The 19,811-nt window shown below is 39.5% G+C and overlaps 1 protein-coding gene across 4 annotated transcripts in view; it reads left to right on the top strand.

Annotated features, from left to right (window-relative positions):
- Positions 1-19,811, top strand: part of ptprz1a (protein tyrosine phosphatase receptor type Z1a) — a 258,925-nt gene that overhangs the window by 170,569 nt on the left and 68,545 nt on the right. For all 4 annotated transcript variants that reach the window (XM_059977946.1, XM_059977944.1, XM_059977945.1 and 1 more), the window contains exon 13: positions 6,324-6,474. In XM_059977946.1, coding sequence (XP_059833929.1) covers positions 6,324-6,474 — 151 coding nt within the window. The remainder of the gene's footprint in view (positions 1-6,323; positions 6,475-19,811) is intronic.

Here is a 19,811-nt window from a genome sequence, read left to right as displayed (position 1 = left end):
AATCTGCTGCTGTTTTGTATCAGGCATTGCATGGAGACAGTTTTTGTGAAAATGTTAGTAGGCCCTACCTAACATATACATTTTCATGTCTGACTAGTGTACGAAGGCAAGTATGTTTTAGAAACATAATACTTATCGGAATATAGATGAGGGTAAAAATTTTTGCTATCAATGCTGTATATTTTTTTGCCAATTGAGTTCTCTTAGATTTTCCTTTCCTGTTCTACTGCAGCATGAAGCTTCCTTACAATTATGATGGTGGTGATTTTCTCTTTTCCCTACTGACATCAGAACTCCCTCTTGATTTCAGCAGCATGAACCTCTAACCAAATCTGCTTGGGGGAAAATTTCACACATCTAGCATGTTTGGTACAAACATAATGCAGGATTTCCTTTGCAATTATAAGGTGTTACGTCATTCACCTTTGCATTCCAATGCAGTTTGAGAAGTTCTGAGCAACAGAAGGCCAGTGGATAATAAGCAGATGGTTTTGCCACCCATCTCTTGATGAGGTGTGCTGTCGCATCTTACTATTGGCCTTTTAATTGTATGTTTATCAAGTTGTCAAGTTCTACCTCTGTAACATGTTGATCAAATGATTTACCTATGCTGAACGATGTATATAATGTTGTTAGTACTGACCCCAGTGAAAACTTTACTAAGTACAGTTGCAGGAGCTGTACAGTTAGCCAAAGAAAACAATGCCAAGGTAGTTAATTTTTCTAGGTATGATAGTGAAGTCAGCACACTTTGGTAGGTCTTTCATTTCCAAGAAAGTACTATAAAATATATGTTAGATCTACTAGAACAGAGGTTCCCAACCTGGGGTCCACAGGTTAACTAATGTTATTGGTCCATGTCAGAAAAAAAGTTGTGCATGCCTAGATTAAAAATATCCAGTAAATTCATCAAAATTATTACATCCCTGTCCAAATTTATAAACCCCACTGGATGTAAATAACTTATTTGTTTAAAATCTTTTGGAGCAATCATAATATAAAAATATCTATGAATAATGGAAGAGCCACACTTAATTAATAAAACCTTTAAAAATTATCCTTGTTTTTCCCTTCTCAGAGACATGCCCAGTTTTCAGATTAGTGTAGTGAGGATTAAAAAGCATGTCAACGCTGCCAAAATGTACCTAAAGATCTCAGTGACACAGGCTGCAAAATGGCATTCCTCTGCAGCTTTATCAGAGTGCAGTAGTTGCATAATTAGGTCTGATATGTTGATGACAGGCAGAAGTGAGCACGCGTACACATGAACGCACACGCACGGAGCGTGGCTTGTGTTGCTCACTGCTCTGGCAAAGGTATTAGTGTACCTAGCGCTAATGTCTGCCAGAAGTATGCAGAGCAGGCAGATTGTGATGTGAATGAGCATGCAAGACTGACTACTGCCCGTGTTGTTCTGCCAGATTGTACCTCTGTATTCTAGTTCACACCCTCAGTAAGCTAAGCCATACACTCAACTGCAAACCCAGCCAATACTATTTAAACTGATCTCCTACTACCTGCTGTAGCTTTATAGCAGTTGTTTTAATAATCCCACAGGGTTATAGTGTTTAACTTGCAATGTCTCCTTGGGGTGGTGTGCTATCCTGTGGAGGAATTTCTCTTGGCCACGTTAGTGGAATATTTCTTTGGAAAACAGCAGGATTTAGGATAAAGAGAACCATGGAGAGAGGCTTGACGAGGGAGGAGGAGGAGAATGAATGGCCATTAGCTGGAGATTACAGTCGTGCAGGATCTTCAGGGTGTAATTCTCCCTTTCCTATGAAGAGCATTTCTTTTTTTTAAATCTTTTTATTAGTTTTAAACAAACATAAATGAAACATGAATACAAAGTGTTTGAGAGTACATAATTAATAGTTTAAATGGACATTCAGATATATAATAATAAAAATATATAACCTCTCAAACTCAGAACATTAATGAACAAAGAAGTAAAAAGAAAAAAAAAGAAAGACCCTGAAAAAAGAGAGAGAAAAAAAACAAAAAAACCCACTAACCAACATGAGCCATTGAATAATATTAAGTACATATACAGTAGTGCCAATAACTCCGAATCTCCATCCAAATAATTAAGGATAATATAAGTAAGGTTTAGGAAAAGACAATTCAACTCATATGAAAACGTTGAATAAATGGTCTCCAAATTTCTTCAAATTTAACTGAAGGATCAAAAACCACACTTCTAATTTTTTCTAAACTCAAACAAGAAATAGTTTGAGAAAACCACTGAAATACAGTTAGAGGATTATTTTCTTTCCAATTCAATAAAATAGATCTTCTAGCCATTAATGTAACAAATGCAATCATTCGTTGAGATGAAGCGGATAAACGGTTATTATCCGTCATTGGTAAACCGAAAATTGCAGTAAGAGGATGCGGTTGGAAATTAATATTTAAAACTCTTGAAATAATACTGAAAATATCTTTCCAATAATTTTGTAAACAAGGACAAGACCAGAACATATGAGTCAATGAAGCAACATCAGACTGACATCTATCACAGGTTGAATTAAGATGAGAATAAAATCGAGCCAGTTTATCCTTAGACATATGAGCTCTATGTACAACCTTAAATTGTATTAGGGCATGTTTAGCACAAATAGAGGACGAATTTACCAATAATAAAATTTTATCCCATTGCTCAGTAGATATAGGACAATGCAACTCTTCTTGCCATTCATTCTTAATTTTTTCTGATACATCTGACTGTAAATTCATGACCATCTTATAAATGATGGCTACTAAACCCTTTTGATAAGGATTAAGGGCTAAAATTCTTTCTGTAATGTCCATGAAGAGAATTTCAGTAAGAATATCCTAAGTGGTCTACTACTTATTCCATTTGAATGGATAACTCTCAGCTCTATTCACAGGATGCTAGGTTTCAGAAGTTATTGCTAAACATCAGGCCCCTCAGAGATCCATACTTTCTGCATGATATATTGCAGGCAGTTGTGTGAAACAGATCAGATTGTGATACTTCGGGTCAGACTTTACTGGAGTATATAACTGTGTATATGAATATTGCAAAAAGCTTTTAGTGTAAAAACCAGCAAGTGATTTATTGTATGGAAAATATACCTTATTAATTATGAATCGTCCATTCAATGTCAGAGATTCTTCAGCCCATCGGTTCTATTGCTAGTTCAGAGTATTCCCATTAGTCCTGTTCCCCCATTTGTTGCCCTGTAGTCCATTCTCTTCCCAAGTCCATCAACCCCATTATTTTTATCCTACCATCCACCTACATTAAAGATAATTTACTATATTCAATTAATGTACCAACGCACATGTCCTTAGGATGTACGATTAAGCCATTGAATCCAGCTGAAATCCATGTGGTCACAAGTCGAGAGTGCAAACTCCACACAGACAAAGCCTGGGTTGCTCACAATGTGTGGCTGAAGCACTAACAGCTATGCTGCTATCCACCATATCTGGTCTAAGTTCTTGTAGATTCGATCTCTGTCAAATTAATCTTTATTTTTATTTTTCTGTCTCTAACAGATTTATCATTGAATTCACCCATTTCTTAATCCAAACTGTTCTAGTTGTTTAATCATTTTGCTGAAAGCGATAACACTGTTTGCTGCATTCCTTACTCAGATGCCTGACAATCTATGTTGTGTCACAATTGGCTCACACTTCCACAAAGTTTTAACTTAAAAGGAGTGAAGGAGTTATGTCTAAACAGCTACACGTTCTGCTCCCGAGAAACTTAACCCTGTTCTGCAAAGGCATTCGGAAAAGCAAGTTATTAAGTCCGATATTGAAGATTCATTGCCAGCCAAGCGAGTTCCAGGGCTTATGGCTCTTTGTTATCTCTATTTAACTTTGGAATTATACATCAGTCTCTGTCCCAACATCACAGAATGTCTGATTGCAACTAAATAGAGCAGATATTTTGTGCTTCCATTAGATTATCGCATTAAGATATACTGCAAATTACTTTCATTTCTTCGGCCAACTGAATGTGTACAGGGAGCAATTATGTTCATCACTGTCAACATTACTTTACAGAAGCATTCATGATCTGTGATTCTTTAGCACGTAAGAATCACAGATCTTAAATTATTGTGATAAAAAGTTGGGAAGGTTTCACTTTTAAAGGAATGTAAGAACAGTGAAGATGGTGCAGTAATAACTCTGAGTCCTACCAGCATTTAAAATGCCCTTACAGTGTTGAATTATAAGTTACTGTATAAACATATGAAACTTTGTGTTTCATGCACAAACATTATTGGAGTGTTTGTCCACTATGAAAGTGAAGTTTGACACTTTACAGTTGCTTGTAGTGTAATAAAATAAACTCAGGATTCTAACTTATAGTTTTCACTCTGAGCAATCTTTGATTTGGCTACCTTGCCAAGGCACCATTCTGCAGAGAAGAGCTTTGCGATGAGGGTTGTGGTTGGCGGTTGAAGTTTGCATGAGAAAAGACTAGAGAGAAGTTGACAATAGTGGGAGTGAGGTGCTGAAGAACAAGTTCAGACTGAATATGTCGAACAGTAGAATGGGCAGCAGGTTTGGAGATGTCAAGCGAGAGAATCAAAATAGTGTGGTTGGGGTAACAAGAAAGCAAATTAAGAGAAGGTCATCACTGGATCAAAAGCTATTATGGATTTACCTGCATCAGAATCATATTGGCAATTTTACTTGTAAAAGTTTACTTGGGGTGCCATGGTAGCATTGTGGTTAACGCGACACTATTACAGTTAAACTATTACAGTTTGGGGTGTCAGAGTTTGGAGTTCAATTCCAGTGTCGTCTGTAAAGAGTTTGTACATCCTCCCCATAGAAAGCTTGGGTTTCCTGCAGCTATTCTGGGTTCTTCCCATTGGCCATTATAAGGTCCCATGATTAGGTTAGGGTTAAATTAGGGGTTTCTGGCAGTAAGCTCAAAGGGTCGAAAGAAAAAAAATGGCAAATTTTCTTCTTAAAAGAGAATTTTGCTCTTCATGGTGCAGATCGCAAGTGTGAAGATACAGCATCTGCTACCCTAAGGGAGTATACACTGAATAATTACCTTATCAAAGTAAATTGTGCTGTTTTAGAGCAGTTGCCACAAACTGAGAGTGTGGTTTGATTTATAGCGGCTGTTTTTCGCGACCATTTTAATGGGTTGATTCCATTTGTTTCAATATGTAATTTGCAACATCTGTCAGCAGATGGCATTGTTTACAGAAACTGGCACAGGCTTTTTCACATCCTTCTGGTTCAGCTGCACATGTAACTTGTTAACTACTCTGCTATTGTAACGTTATTCTCCACACAAATTCATACCTTCTCTCTCCCCATTCTCCAAATGTTGCTAATCCCTTTCCCATTTTTGAGCTCAACTCATGCTGAAGCTGTGACCGCGCATGCTGTCCCCAGACCTGACTCCTCCTTGGTATAGCAACCATGACTGAGTTTTTTACCCCCCACAGTTTGACACTAACCTTCATCTATGGATCAACATTCCTTACAAGGGGCAATCTGTGCAGCTATCTATTTGGGCAAGTCACGACACAGGTAACAGGAGAAACTTATGAAAAGGCAGAAATCAAATTTGACACCGGGCAGTAGACAGCAATAGAGAACAAAAAGGTTCATATAAAACGTGGAAATACTTCAGGAGCACAAGAGGGGGAAAGAGGCAAAGCAATAATAATAATAGGAAGAGTGTGCATTTACTTTGTCCTTGAGCAAATCAAGGCAATCACTTAATAAGAGGGTAGCAAGATTCAACCAATTTTGGTTGCTGATTCATCTTCCAAACAAGTAGTAAAGTGTATTAGAAATATTTCAGTGTTCTATTGTAATATTTTGCACACGGCCAACTTCAGAGTTCCAATTCAATCTAATTTTCTATTGTCAGACTGAGATGCTGTTCAGTTGTAATGCCTGGTCTCGACTGATATTAGAAGCATTCTTTCTATAAATCTAACTGCTATTTAACACTAACATTTTAAGTAAGGTGAAGCACCTCTATGATTGACAGTCTTCAAGGTCCTTCTGCTTTGAGACATGTGAGGTAAGTTGTTTGGCTTTGTGGCATTGGAACTATAGTGTTTCTGGCTGTTAATTCTGCATTTCCTGCTGTCCTTCACCTTTGCCCCTCCTGATTGACTTGAAACTAATTACAATCACTTCCTGTAGAATAGGTAAGTGGAGTCATGTAAGTAACATTTCAGGAGCATCATTATGGCTTAGTTAAGTACAATTAATTTGAAATTGTGACTTCATGGGTGTACTTTTGTCTTATTCCAATGTTGCTCACAGTAAAACTGTTTGTAATCCTTTTCCTTTTTCTACAACTACAGAAGCCAGTAACAGCAGCCATGCATCTCGTATAGGTTTGGCGGTTGGTTTAGAGAAAGAGGCAGAGAAAAGGGCAATTATTCCTCTTGTGGTGGTGTCAGCTCTTACCTTCCTATGTTTGATGTTACTGGTAGCAATCCTTGTATACTGGAGGTGAGTGCTATTTAAATGATGTCCTTTCCAATAGTTGATAACTACTTGCTTGGAAACGTTGCAAGGCGAAGATTAATAGTGAAGCATGGGCTTCAGAACTCTAGGAAGGTTAAATGAATTAATCTGAAGATGGGGAAAATAATTTGCAATTTCCTTAAATGTACATGGATACAACTCCTCTTTGTAAATATTGTTTTAATCTTGTCTTAATATCAAATGCTCTTTATGCTTTTCATTGGGCATATGGCTACAAGTTATTGCATAACATGAATTCCTTGCCTCATTTATTTGTGTTTGAACTGCTCTGAAGTAACTGCTGTTTCGCAACTTTGCTATTTGCATTGCAGCATTTTCCTTTGAATTCAAGTGTTGATTAAAGTCGGGATTTGGATCACATGATCAGGGCTGTTTCATTGTTGAAGCCAGTTTATTAATTTGGTTGGTTTGCCTTAAACCTGTTCTTTGTGTGGATCAGGAAGTCAAACTGTGAAAACTTTTAAAAAATCATTTGTTGGACATCAGAAATCAAACATGAAGAAGGTCGGTGGTTTCTGAGTTGTGCAACAGTAGCCGGAATGTACTTGGTTGCTTCACTTCCAGTGAGGCCTGCAGTTGTTAAAGGTTTCTGACCTTTGCAAGGCAGGAGCAAGGTGAATAACTAACAGGAAGGAACGCAAGGCTCTAGTGTACCAGGAGTTTCCATAGATCATTGCTTCAACTTTGACTTTGATTGCAGTGCTGTTCCAGGAATGACTCTGACATGAAGAAGAGTAACTAAACTGATAATTGTGTGATTAGAAGTTCCTGGGCTAAAAGCAGGAGTTGAAAATGTTTGAAAGATCACAGAGTGGATGCAGATGATAACGGAATTTATACAATCTCCTTTGAATTACCTAGACATTGAATGCCAATGACCAAATAGGATTAGTGCAGACAGCTAATTAATAGGCAGTCTGGACATAATGGGCCTAAACGCCAGTTTCTTTGCTGTACAGTATGACTTTACATGATTTAACCAAATGTGGATCAAACCTCGAGAAATATTTGCAATGTGTCCATTAAAGATGACAACTTTAGCAGTTTAGAACTCCCTCAGCATAAACTAGTGCATCTGCCACAATTAGATGCACTGGAATAAGCCTTGAACTCCCTCCCATCTTTTGACTCTGAGCTAGAGATAGCACCTGAATGATATCTACCATCCTGTGAAGAATAGCGTCAAATATCAGTCCTTATTCAGCTTTCTGCATTCTGTTGTCCCACTGGTGCAGCTTAGTTTGAGGTATCTTGCAGGAGTTATCTTTTCCAAATGCTCTAGCTATGGGGAGAACAGATTGAAGTTTGCAAGATTCTGAGAAATGTAGATAAACTGAAACTGAATGAATTGCCCAGCAAAAGAGCAAACCCTGTAACTAAAGAATAGAGCCCCATCCTCAAAAGAGAGAATATCAAGGAAATTTATAGGGAAAGTGTATGGAAGATGTATAGAAAGGCGTGTTGATGAGAATTGTTGGAAAATTCAAGAGAGTGCTCATCAGCTATCTGACAAACAAATTGTTGAAGATTATAAAGCTGAGAATGCAATTGTTATTTTTTAATATCCGATCACTGTGATCTTTCTCATCCCAATCACCTTGGTTTGGATGAAGTAAGAGGGCATTAATGTGCTGCCTTCAAGTCATTTTGAAGATAACCCTTACAACCATGAGTCATCCAGGACAAGTGGAACATGCAATTCTTGTTAGTTACGTCTAGACTGCATAGTTTAGATCAGAAGAACCCCCAGAATTTTGGCATATCTGTTAGTCAGCAAGATACTTTTTGAATTTGTTTTAATTGCTAAATAGATTGTGTAAATGTTTTTGACCTAATTTGGGTTAATTTAACATTCAGTAAGAAACGGCGTTCACAGCAATTTTCTGCCAAAGCACTTTTTTGCATCATCTTGTGCAGTAAGTCTCATGTGTGCTGGGACTTGGCAAGTAATTGAAGTCTAATTAAAATTCTTGTTTGGTCAGTTATAGGCAGTGACTAACAAAAGGATAGATCGCTATTAATATAAAACAAGGGAATTAGAATGAAAAATAGAACCTTTGTTTTTGTAACTTTTAAAAAGAAGTCACTAGCAACATTTTATATTTGAACCTATGTTTATTACATATTGCAGTCACCTGACAGCAAGCTTTTATATCAATTACATGTTCTTACATACACTCAACCTTTCAAATATGGCATTAGACCTTTCTTTAAAATATAAAGCTAATATTTGCAAATTTTAGTGTGCTAAGCTATTAAATTTCAATTTAAAAACTTGATAGCAAAGGCTAGCCATTGATTGCAAGTAGTCTGTGATTCTCCTTCTGAGCCTTCAATGCATCTGTTGTACTAGACTGGTCTAAATTCAAAATTGTATTGGGTCTGATTATTTAACTATTAGACTGGTAACTAATCACAGTTGACTTTGTGTTCAGAGTTACACTGTCAACTTTATGTTCTGGAGTTACATTTGTTTTTCCAATTTGAACATATTTATTTCCAAAATATGTTTAGATGGCACTTCCACTGGAACGTTTGGTATATCATTGTTGAGCAGGGGATTGCTGGCTTAAGTTGTACAGTGCCAAAAGAGTGCTCCTTTGGATTCGTTACGAGTAATGCTACATCATGTACCTGGCCTCTAGGTTCATTGATAAGACACAGCGAAGCTTGTTAGGGTCATCAGAGGCTTGAAAGATTCATCAATATTCTATTTCTTAAACTAAGGAAATTTGTAGTCAAAGTTTTGTACATTATTTAGGCATCCTTGCAAAAGTGACTTTCTACATATATACAGTACTTAAAATTAAACTGGGTATCTTCGATGCTGATACAAGTGAGATGGTGAGGGCCTCCACTGGTCAGAGTTGACCATGGATATTGTGTCCAAGCTCTCTAAGTATTCAAGCCTGGGCAGTACAATATGGAGAGAAAGCTGTTGCCCATATAGCAAGCTTCTCCCCACCCCATGTATCTGAGAAACCCAAAGGAACAGCAGAGACTGAAACATTACAGGAGTTGCCAGTCACCAATTCCACAAAAGTATGGACTCCAGCTCCATATTTTTCCCTCAGGGTTTAGTCCCCAAAGCTTGTCCCCATTACCACCCCTGGCTACAATAACCTTAAGGAACCTACAAGTAGGAAAATCATTTTATGGTTTATATCTCATTGAACACTGGATATACCGTAGTTTTTCAGATAATCAGTATGTTAAAGTAAATAGCTGTGCAGTCATAAAGACCAGAGAGGAGCCATATTTAATGCCGAATCTTCTCTGAGGCATCACACCTCAACTGGGACCAAGTATTTGAAATAGTGCCCTACATTAGGCAGGATAAAGGGATGTTGATCTGGATTATTATCTTATAATTGCCAGATGTAAACAGAAGTTAGCATTGACTGAGGACAGAATGGATCAGGCTACATTGACCCAGCACAAAAAAATTGCTTGCTAAAATACCCTTTGACATCAGGATAAAAGTGAACGGTCCTGGAATATTACCCTTGGAAGCCTTCCAGGGAAGAGGAACGTTGGTTATAAAATTGAACTGCCTCTTGCATTCAAGCAAACTGAATTTCAGCATGTGAAGCATTTGAAACCATTCTACCTGCTAAACCCTTCAAAACTTTAACAAAGAACGAAGCTTATAGTTTGAGTTGTTTTTAACAAATTCAACTGTCATATTATTAAATTGAAAGGACACACAAGCTGTTAGAGGAAATCAGCAGATCAGGCAGCATCTATGGAGGGAAATAAACAGTTGATGTTTCAGGTCTAAAGCCTTCGTTTGAACTGAAAGATAGAGGAGAGGTGGTCAGTATAAAAAAAAGTGGAGGAAAGGGGTAGAGCCAGTGCTGGCAAGTGATGGTTGGAGCTTGGTAAGGAGGAGTGAAAGGTGGATGGACACGGAGAGTGGAAATAGTGATTGAAACTTGGAGATAATAAATGGAGATGACAAAATGACTGATGATGTTTGAATTTGATATGACAGAAAAGTAGTTCATGGAAACCAAGTAGGGAGGCAGGGTGGGCAGATGGGAATCGTGTGGGACAGCGTGAGAAGAGGATGCGGTGGGAGCAATGTGCTGGTGATGGGTAGATGGACTGGGTGGAGGAGGAGTAATAACAGGGTGATTGGGGATGGGAGGGCAGGGGTGGATGTAGAAAGAACTGTGTAAATTCGAAGGAAGGAGAAAATGGGTGCTGGAGAAACAGTTTACATGTTTATTGTGTATTGTTCCTGATTCTAGCAGCTACATTCTCTTGTGTCTTTATGTTATTAAATTACTTTATGGGGGTTTTCAACAACACTGCTCGTGGTTAAGTTGGAACATGAAGTATACATTTGAACGTACATTGTCCTTTTAGCAGGCTGATATTGAACACTGAGTGCTGCTGGTATGAAATTTGATTGAAGTGTTTTTAGTGTGGATTTTCCTGTGTAGCTTTTGTAATTCGAAAACACAAGAAATTTTGCAGATGCTGGAAATTCATTGCAACACACTCAAAATGCTGGAACTGAGCAGGTCTGGCAGCATCTATGGAAATGAATAAACAATCAATGTTTTGGGCTGAGACCCTTCTTCAGGACTAGAAAGGAAAGGGAAGACACCAGAATAAAAAGGTGGTAGGAGGGAAGAAGGATAGCCAGTGATAGGTGAGGCAAGGTGTGTGGGAAAGGTAAAGGAGTGGAGATGAAGGAATGTAATAGTGGACCACAGGAGAAAGGGAAGGAGGAGGGGCACCAAGGGGAAATGACAAGCAGGTAGCAAAGAGGTAGGAGGTCAGTGTGGGGAATAGAAGAAAAGGGCAGTGGGAGGGAAAACTATTTTGCTGGAAAGAGAAATCAACATCCATGCCACCAGATTGGAGGCTACCCAGACAGAATAGAAGGTGTTGCTCCTCTACCCTGAGGGTTGGCCTTATTTTGGCACAGGAGTGGGCCATGGACTGGCATGTTGGAATGAGAATGGGAATGGGAATGGAAGATCCACAGATGAAGAAGAGGTGCTCTGTCCAATATACCCTTCCTGCTGCCTTTCCTTGTTTTTGCTTTAATAATTTAATATGGCAGAGCATTTTACGTTGTTAAGACTGTAAGAGATAGATCTGGTAGTGCAGCATTCCATTTATTTTACCTACTTGACGTTGTGATTTAATTTTTTCTGTACCTTTAAGGTGAAATTGCACACATTAGTTAGTAACTAAATTCTCTGATAATACGCTCAAGTGACCCTATGCAGTTACAGGTGAAAATTACCTGTGTCGGTTTAGCTCAATTGTTAGCATCCTTGCCTCTGGATTGGAAAGGAATAGTTCAAGCCCTCCTCCAAGATAAGAAAGTATAATTTAGGATGATACTCCAATAAACTATAGCCAAATCATTTAAATGGACTATCCTTGAAGGTGAAGAATTTTTTGTTGTGATGTAGGCCAGACCAGCTGGGAGGTTGTGAATCTGAGGAAGATGTTGCCACAAAGACCTGAGGAGGCCAAGTCATTGGGTGTATTGAAGGGAGAGATTGATAAGTCCGTGATTGGTTCATAGCCTTTAGACCTGATCCGAGAACTTGATTATAATCAACATTCCCAGTAAATGGAATCTGCCAGCGTAACTTGGCAATAAGACCTACTAAATTTGGTTGTACATTAACATTTTTATCTCAGCAAAGAAAAACCATCTCCCCTCGGTTGCTTGTAAAAAAAGGTCTTTAAACAGCACAGTAGGGAAGAATGGGACATACCCTACGCGTAAGTTAGTGGCCATCCATACCAACAAGAGATTCATGCCAAATTCCACACTTAGATAATGGGTGTCAATGAGCAATCAGATGTCACCAGTAACAATGTGAGCTGGTTGCTTTGGTAGCACACGTACTAACATTGGACTGATGCAAAGAAGATTAACATGACCCCTGCTCTGGCCAGAGAGTAGTGTGCAGGAGGTAAGACAGTGCTGCAAGGGATGATTTCAGATCTACAGCATCTAGCACTTCAAGTCTGTGTCTCCGCACTGTCTCAACTTTGTTCCTCCCGTCCACATGAAACAAGAATCTACACCTGTTTGGGCCTGTGTCAGCAGTGTTATAAACACACATTAAGATTTGCTAGCTCTGGAAGAATTGCTTTCAAAAGTATCAATTTTGCTAGTTGCCAACCTATTTTGCAAGCGTTAGCTTTTAAAGTGTTTATGTAATTCTCAGATTCAGCGGCTTTGTATTGAAATGCCTAAAAAACTGTCTCCAACTCTTTTTCCAGTAGTAATCGTCATTAATTCACTCTCCAATGGAAATAAGTTTACATTGCTGACAGTATCATAGTTCTGAAGATTTCATTAAGGCTGCTTCCCCTTCCTTTTCTTTGCCTGTGGCACAGATGTAATTCCCTGATTCTGTTACTATTATTGCATTTTCTCTGTGGTAGTATATTGGAGAGTCATTGCGATATCTTTTCTGTAGTACTGCTTTCCTTTTAATGTTGGGTTGATAAAACCACTTTAGAAGTCAAGATTGCGTTATTTAATACAGATTGATTATCCATAGTGAAATGCAAACAGGACAATTCAATTCCAATTTTATTTTTTGGCCAGAGAGGCCACCTCAGCTGGCGATGCAATAGTAATATGATGAGTGTGAAACCTATTTTTATCAGGCTCATTAGCCCTTGTTAACAGCCACTGGACTCAGCCGTGAGAAAACCATCTTTCTTGAACTCCGTGTATCTAGGGTTGAGATGACTTAGGTCCCACCAAAAGCGGGAAGTTGGGATGTTTCGACCACCAGAACCCTGATCTGTGCAAATAATGTGTAAGTATTGCCACCATGCTGTTGGCAAGAAATAACAGATTGTACACAGCATACAATTATAAAGAAAGTATATTTACAAATTTCAGCTTTATCGAGCAATTGGTAGGGAAAAGAGAAAATTTAAGATAAATTTAATTAAATTAAATTAAATTTAATCTAGTCCAAATGTACACATGAAGTTGGAGCTCATGTTGAAGATGTCTTTAACTCACGTGCTGAACCCACGGTCTGCGTGAAAGCACACACCATCTTCTGAACGTCACATGAAATCCATCTCGAACAAATAGGCACCCCTGCGGGAGTATTGGCCCTTACACCTTGAAGCCATTCATCTTCACAAGGTATCCTTTGAAACTGGGGCAGCATCCTCAGCCATCTTCCCTCTTGACTTCTCCCAGCTCCCGCCAGAAGGACCTCGACCCAGACCAGCGTCCGTCACAAGAACCTCTCCACCCAGATTTCCCTGGAATTTTTTCCCCCATTCCACCATGCTGCATGGCTAACCCAACATTCCTAAGTTGAACACCACAGCACCTTTTCTCTAACTGAATCCCAAACAATCAGCAAAACACAGTGCTTCTACAGAAAACTATTCCTTGGAACACTCTACAGCAGGCATGGGCAAACTACGGCCCGCGGGCCATATGCGGCCCGTTAAGCTTTTTAATCCGGCCTGCAGAACTTGATGAAATTATATTAATAAACCTTGTTAATGTTTTTTCCCCGCAATTCTGGCGTTTTCCCAACAGATGACGCACTCTATATACATTTGTGGCGACCCATTTCCTGGCACATCCGAACTGGCTCACAATTAGCCAGCGTTCCGGCTAAGGGAGATAGCCTGCGGGGATTTGCAAGCACAGAGCTTTGGAGCCTCTGCGCAGGGGGGCAGGTTGAGGGAGGCTTAAAGTGAGGCTGGGGATTTCGAATAAAGTTTTTTTCTTCGACTGCAGTTACCGACTCCGTGTCGTAATTTTAGCGCTGCATGTAGCACACCGCTACACATTGACCTTTGTTGAGGTGCAGCGTATTACTCCACATTTGCGCTTTACTCTTTGTTCGGCTCGACCTATTTGTGTGAACAGGCGTTCAGCGTCATGAACATCAACAAAGCCAGCCACAGATCCAAGTTAACTGACCAACACCTCAGATCCATCCTGAGAATCGCCACAACAAAACTAAATCCAGACTTTGATGCGCTGGCTAAAAAGGGAGACCAACAACACTGTTCCCACTGAAATTAAAAATAAGTTTCTTTGTTGTGTTATGTAAAAAATGCATTTGAAAATATTTTTTTCAATAAGCCTTACATGTTACATGTCATTTCTGTTAAGTGATGGACATGAGTAGTGCGCAGGTGCACGTACGTTCTCAAAATAAAAAATGCGCTCCAGATCAAATAACGCACCCCGCATACTGTTCTGTCATTGTGCGGGTCGTTGTTGAGTTTTGGCACAGGGGACAATTGAATAAGAAGGAGCAGGACAAGTAGACCTGCATCTCCTACCGTTTTTGAAATAAAGACAGTCAGGAGGAGAGTGATGATGATAATATCTTGAAGGATAACAGAATTTTCAGTGCTTTAAAATAATAACTGTTACTATTAAAAAAAGCTGTATTTTATTCATTTAATTTTCAGTGTTTTAAAAGTCATTTCAATAAATAGCTAAATACCATGGGACTTCAAAGACAGATATTTTGTTGTAATGCATGTGTTCATTTTCAATTGAAATTAAAGCACATGTTTTCTACATATTCCATGATATTTTATTTTCTCTTATGAGGTGTATTACCAAAACACTCCGTCCATCTGCTCCTGGTCCGGCCCCCCTGTCAAATCTTAGAACCCTTTGTGGCCCTCAAGTCAAAAAGTTTGCCCACCCCTGCTCTACAGCATTGGCAGTAACATCTTAACCAGTGCATTACAAGTGATTCCAAGGTCCCTGCTTAGAGAATTAGGAAAAATCATTAATATTCCCATTCTGGAATGATGTTGAATAATCATGTCTGAAACTGGATCAAACTGGAAGAGAATAAAATAAGGTTTGACTTGTGATTTGTGAATAGGCATTTGCAAGCAAAGAATGACATTTATGAAATGAAGATAAATGGCAAAATCTGAGGAAGCAATGATTAGAACTCCACAGCACATTACAGGCCCTTCGGCCCACAATGTTGTGTCAACTTTGTAACCTACTCTAGAGACTGCCTAGAATTCCCCTAGTGCATAGCCCTCTATCTTTTTAAGCTCAATGTACCATGATTTGCAACCATAACAAAAATTCCAAAAGTTTTGGCAACATACACAAAATGCTGGTGGAACACAGCAGGCCAGGCAGTACCTATAGGAAGAAGTACAGTCAACATTTCGGGCCAAAACCCTTCGTCAGGACTAACTGAAAAAAAGGATAGCAAGAGATTTGAAAGTAGGAGGGGGAGGGGGAAATCTGAAATGATAGGGGAAGACAGGAGGGGGAGGGATGAAGCTAAGAGCTGGAAAGTTGATTGGCAAAAGGGATACATGGCTGGAGAAGGGAAAGGATCATGGGATGGGTGGCCTAGGGGGAAAGAAAGGGGGAGGGGAGCACCAGAGGGAGATGGAGAACAGGCAAAGAGTGATTGTGAGAAGGGCAGGGAGAGAAATAAAAGCTGTGTATCCCTTTTGCCAATCAACTTTCCAGCTCTTAGCTTTATCCCTCCCCCTCCTGTCTTCTCCTATCATTTCTGATCTCCCCCTCCCCCTCCCACTTTCATATCTCTTACTATCTTTTCTTTCAGTTAGTCCTGACAAAGGGTCTCGCCCTGAAACGTTGACTGTACTTTTTTCTATAGATGCTGCCTGGCCTGCTGTTTTCCACCAGCATTTTGTGTTTGTTGCATGAATTTCCAGCATCTACAGATTTCCTCATGTTTGCATTCCAAGAGTTTTGATTGGCCAAAAGTTCTCTAAGATGTCCCTAGAACATGCAAGATGTTGTTGCGTAAGTGTAAATCTGCTACTTTTTCAGCAGGATGGGACAAAATTGCAGGTAAGCATGCTGAGCAAAGAATGATGTCTAGTTCGGGAATGGTAAAACATTAAAGCACTTGTAATAATAAAATTCAGATTCAGATAACGAAACCTACAGGGAAATGCATCAGTTGCATTAACAACCAGCACACCCTAGGTTCGGTTGGCAATCAGTTATATTGGAGTTCAGACATAAGGCATAAATAGTCAATAATAAATGCCCAGCAGGCCACAATATAATACACTGCTTGTATCCTACAGAAAGATGCCCTGTGGAGATGAGCACATATATTCAAAGGCCAAGGGCAACTTTTCACTTGCAAACCTTAGATGAGCTGACAGAATTGAAACACTATTGACATTATCAATGGTATCATTTATCAAGGTGTACTGCTAATTGATCATTTTAAATAGTACTAAGGAGTGATGAGAACTTGCATTGTCTATTGTGGTCTTTGCAGTTATAATAATATCTAACTTTTCTCAAAATATAAGCTGAATAAAATTAATTTTTGTATGTATAAAGGAAAGGTAACTGTGAGCCCGCATTTCCTTGGTCTTTCAATTATACACTGTCCCTTGTAAGAAGGGGGCTGTTTCAAGGTGTTATAAGCACACTGATTCTTGCCTTGATATTGTCTTTTGAAACCCAAACACCAAGGATTGAGGGGGGGAAAAAGATTCTTTGTTTTTATTTACAGTATTACATTTCAATCATTTTCAGAGGATTGACTCTGTTCATGGTTTGCCTTTCTGCTTGTTGATTAAAAGCCTCAAATCTGGAGAACTGGCCATCGAGGATTCATTCCTTCAGCCACAGAGGGAAGGTGTCAATGAAATGATCTGGTAGTTTGATAAGTACCAAAGATACAACTGCTAGACCATACAGCACTGACTGTCAGTGCTTTTTAATTTCTTTTTAATGGGGTGATAATTAGCAGGAAGCTTACTTATCAACACTTAGCACATAGCCTTGCTGCGGACGGACAATTAAATGGAGCAGATGGATATTTTGCAAAGTATGTTACAGTCAGTGTTCAGGAGAATATGTTTAGATGATATTCCTCCAGCTGCTGTTCATCAGGAAAACAGCATTTGCCTGTGTGTGTTTGCATGTGTGAGCGAGGCTGTGCATGGATTGCTTCACATGATATTTGTTAAGCCAAATTAACAAATTGCAAAAAATGGGCAATTTCAAATATGATGTGTTATTTCCAGAACCAAGTCTGCCTGTCCCATTTTTTCTTTATTGAAGTAGGTATCGTGTATGAATGTGGGCTGATGCCACAGCTGCTAAAGACCAGGAGATCTCGCAAACACTCATTGGTCAGACTGCATCTATGTGAAGAGGAAGGCAGTGTTACCACTTCAGGGCTCTGCTCTTTCAGGGAAAAATGTTCCAGATGAATAGATTAAAAAAGGGAAGAGGGTAATGAAGAAATAAAAATAATAAGATGATGAACATGGTGCGGGATGAAAGGAATTTATATTAATATTAATATAAAGCAATTGGTGAAATAATGACAATTCAAGCACTGGGGGAGATATAAATAATAACAACAGACAAAGAAGGGAGCATGGGAACATCCCAGAAGATCCAGTAATTAATGCAATGGCTTGATTCATTGACTTTTGAGCTGTAGTTTATATTTCCTACTACTTGAGTAACTCGACTTTAGACATCAAAGATCTCTTGATATCCAAAGCCATGGCCTGATCCACTGATCCATATTGATGTTATAAAAGAGTGAATTCTATTCAGCTAGGACTGAGTGGCTTGCAGTTAACTCTATATTTTGGCCACTGTTGGAGTAGTCAATAGATAATCAAGGGCAGATTTATTTTGTCAAAAATACTTAGAAAGTGATTTTTTTTTTAGATTTTACAAATGAACAACAGAAAACAATTCTAAGTGCCAAGTTGTGAAAATGGCTTACTTCAAATTTCTTTCGGGTTTATAGGTTCATCCATTTGATGCTTTTTGATGCTACCTGAAACTGGCTGAATGATATCCCCCAGCCCCACTCCACCCACCATCCTGGTAGCCAAATTTTCCCAGGCTTGAGGCACAGCAGAAGGTCCTCTCAGGCCTCAGCCAACTTGGTGACGTGGGGAAGGTAGCCGTCCACCTTAGCTAGGCAGTGTTCTGTCTCCTCCACCAACCTGACCTTGCTACCTTGACAATATAGCTCTGTGGTGAGACCCTGCGTAATGTAATCCAGCACTTTCTCATGAAATAGTGAGGGACCATTCAGTCCATCAAGCCTATGCTGGCTCTCAGAGCATTTCAATCAATGCCAATCCCCCTACTTAATTTCCTTAACCTATTCCCTGTCATTTGCCCATCAGTTCCAGCCTTCCTCTTTCCTATTACCAGTTCTCTAACTACCCTGACCTATGGCAATTTACTGTCTCCAGTTAACCTACCAACACATCTCTGGGATGTGAGGTGTAAATAGATCACTCAGAGGAAACCCACGTGAACATGAAGAACAGCATCCAAGGTCTTATCAAACCCGAATGACTACAACTGTGTGTCAGCAGCTCATATTGCTACCCAACGGTACCAGTCCCCTTCAACCACTCTGCACGTCTCAGTGGAAGCAAACATCATCGATAAAATTTACTGTTGTTTCCAGTGTACCAATAAAGCCTTTGTTTAAGGAAAAGGTTATTCAAGGATTTCCAGACCAGAACAAAGTTCCTGTTCTACTGGGCAGCAGTGATCTTCAACCTCGAGTACTGAAATGTGGACCACCTGTGACTCTCTTCATACAGAGAGTACTTGGAAGAAAGAGAGATGTGGATGACACCTCAAAGCACTAGTGATGCATTGTCAGGGGTTATGGGGAATAGGTAGGTAGGTGGAGATGAGTCCATGACCAGATCAGTCATGATCTTATTGAATGGTGGAGCAGGCTTGATGAGACAGATGGCCTACTCCTGCTCCTATTTCTAATGTTCTTATGTCATCATTATCTTTGCAAAATCCTCCAAGTCCAGTGGCAGGGGAAGCAAAACAAAGGCAGCGTCTTGTCTTCAGTCAGTTTCCCCAGCACTGGGGCCTTAATTATACTCAGCCTTCTCCAGGGCAGGCTAATTTGTCTGTCTGCCTAACATGAGGACTCCCAAACGAGGTACTCTGCTTTGTGCCTCACTACAGAAAGTATTTCCCACAAGGACAGGGAAAGCACTTCAAGGATGTTTTCAAAGTCTCCTTGAAAAGGTACATCCTGGATCACAACTGATCATACTTGGGAAGGAACTTCCAGAAAGACACTAAGCACCTTGACTTTCGAGAGCACGTGGAACAGAGATTGATGTAAGAAGGAATGCACTTCCATCCAATTCCACTATCATGCAGCCCCTACCCCACATGTAACGGAGGCATTGAGTCCTTCACGGGTCTTGGCCACCACCTCGGAAACCTGAGAATCTGAGTGGAAGCAAATAATTGACAAGTTGTGGAGGCTGTAAATCTG

Source organism: Hypanus sabinus, chromosome 8 (genome assembly GCF_030144855.1).
Source record: "Hypanus sabinus isolate sHypSab1 chromosome 8, sHypSab1.hap1, whole genome shotgun sequence".
Taxonomy (NCBI): Eukaryota; Metazoa; Chordata; class Chondrichthyes; order Myliobatiformes; family Dasyatidae; genus Hypanus; species Hypanus sabinus.
Note: the sequence above shows the minus strand (reverse complement) of the source record. Positions and strands in the feature narration are given on the sequence as shown.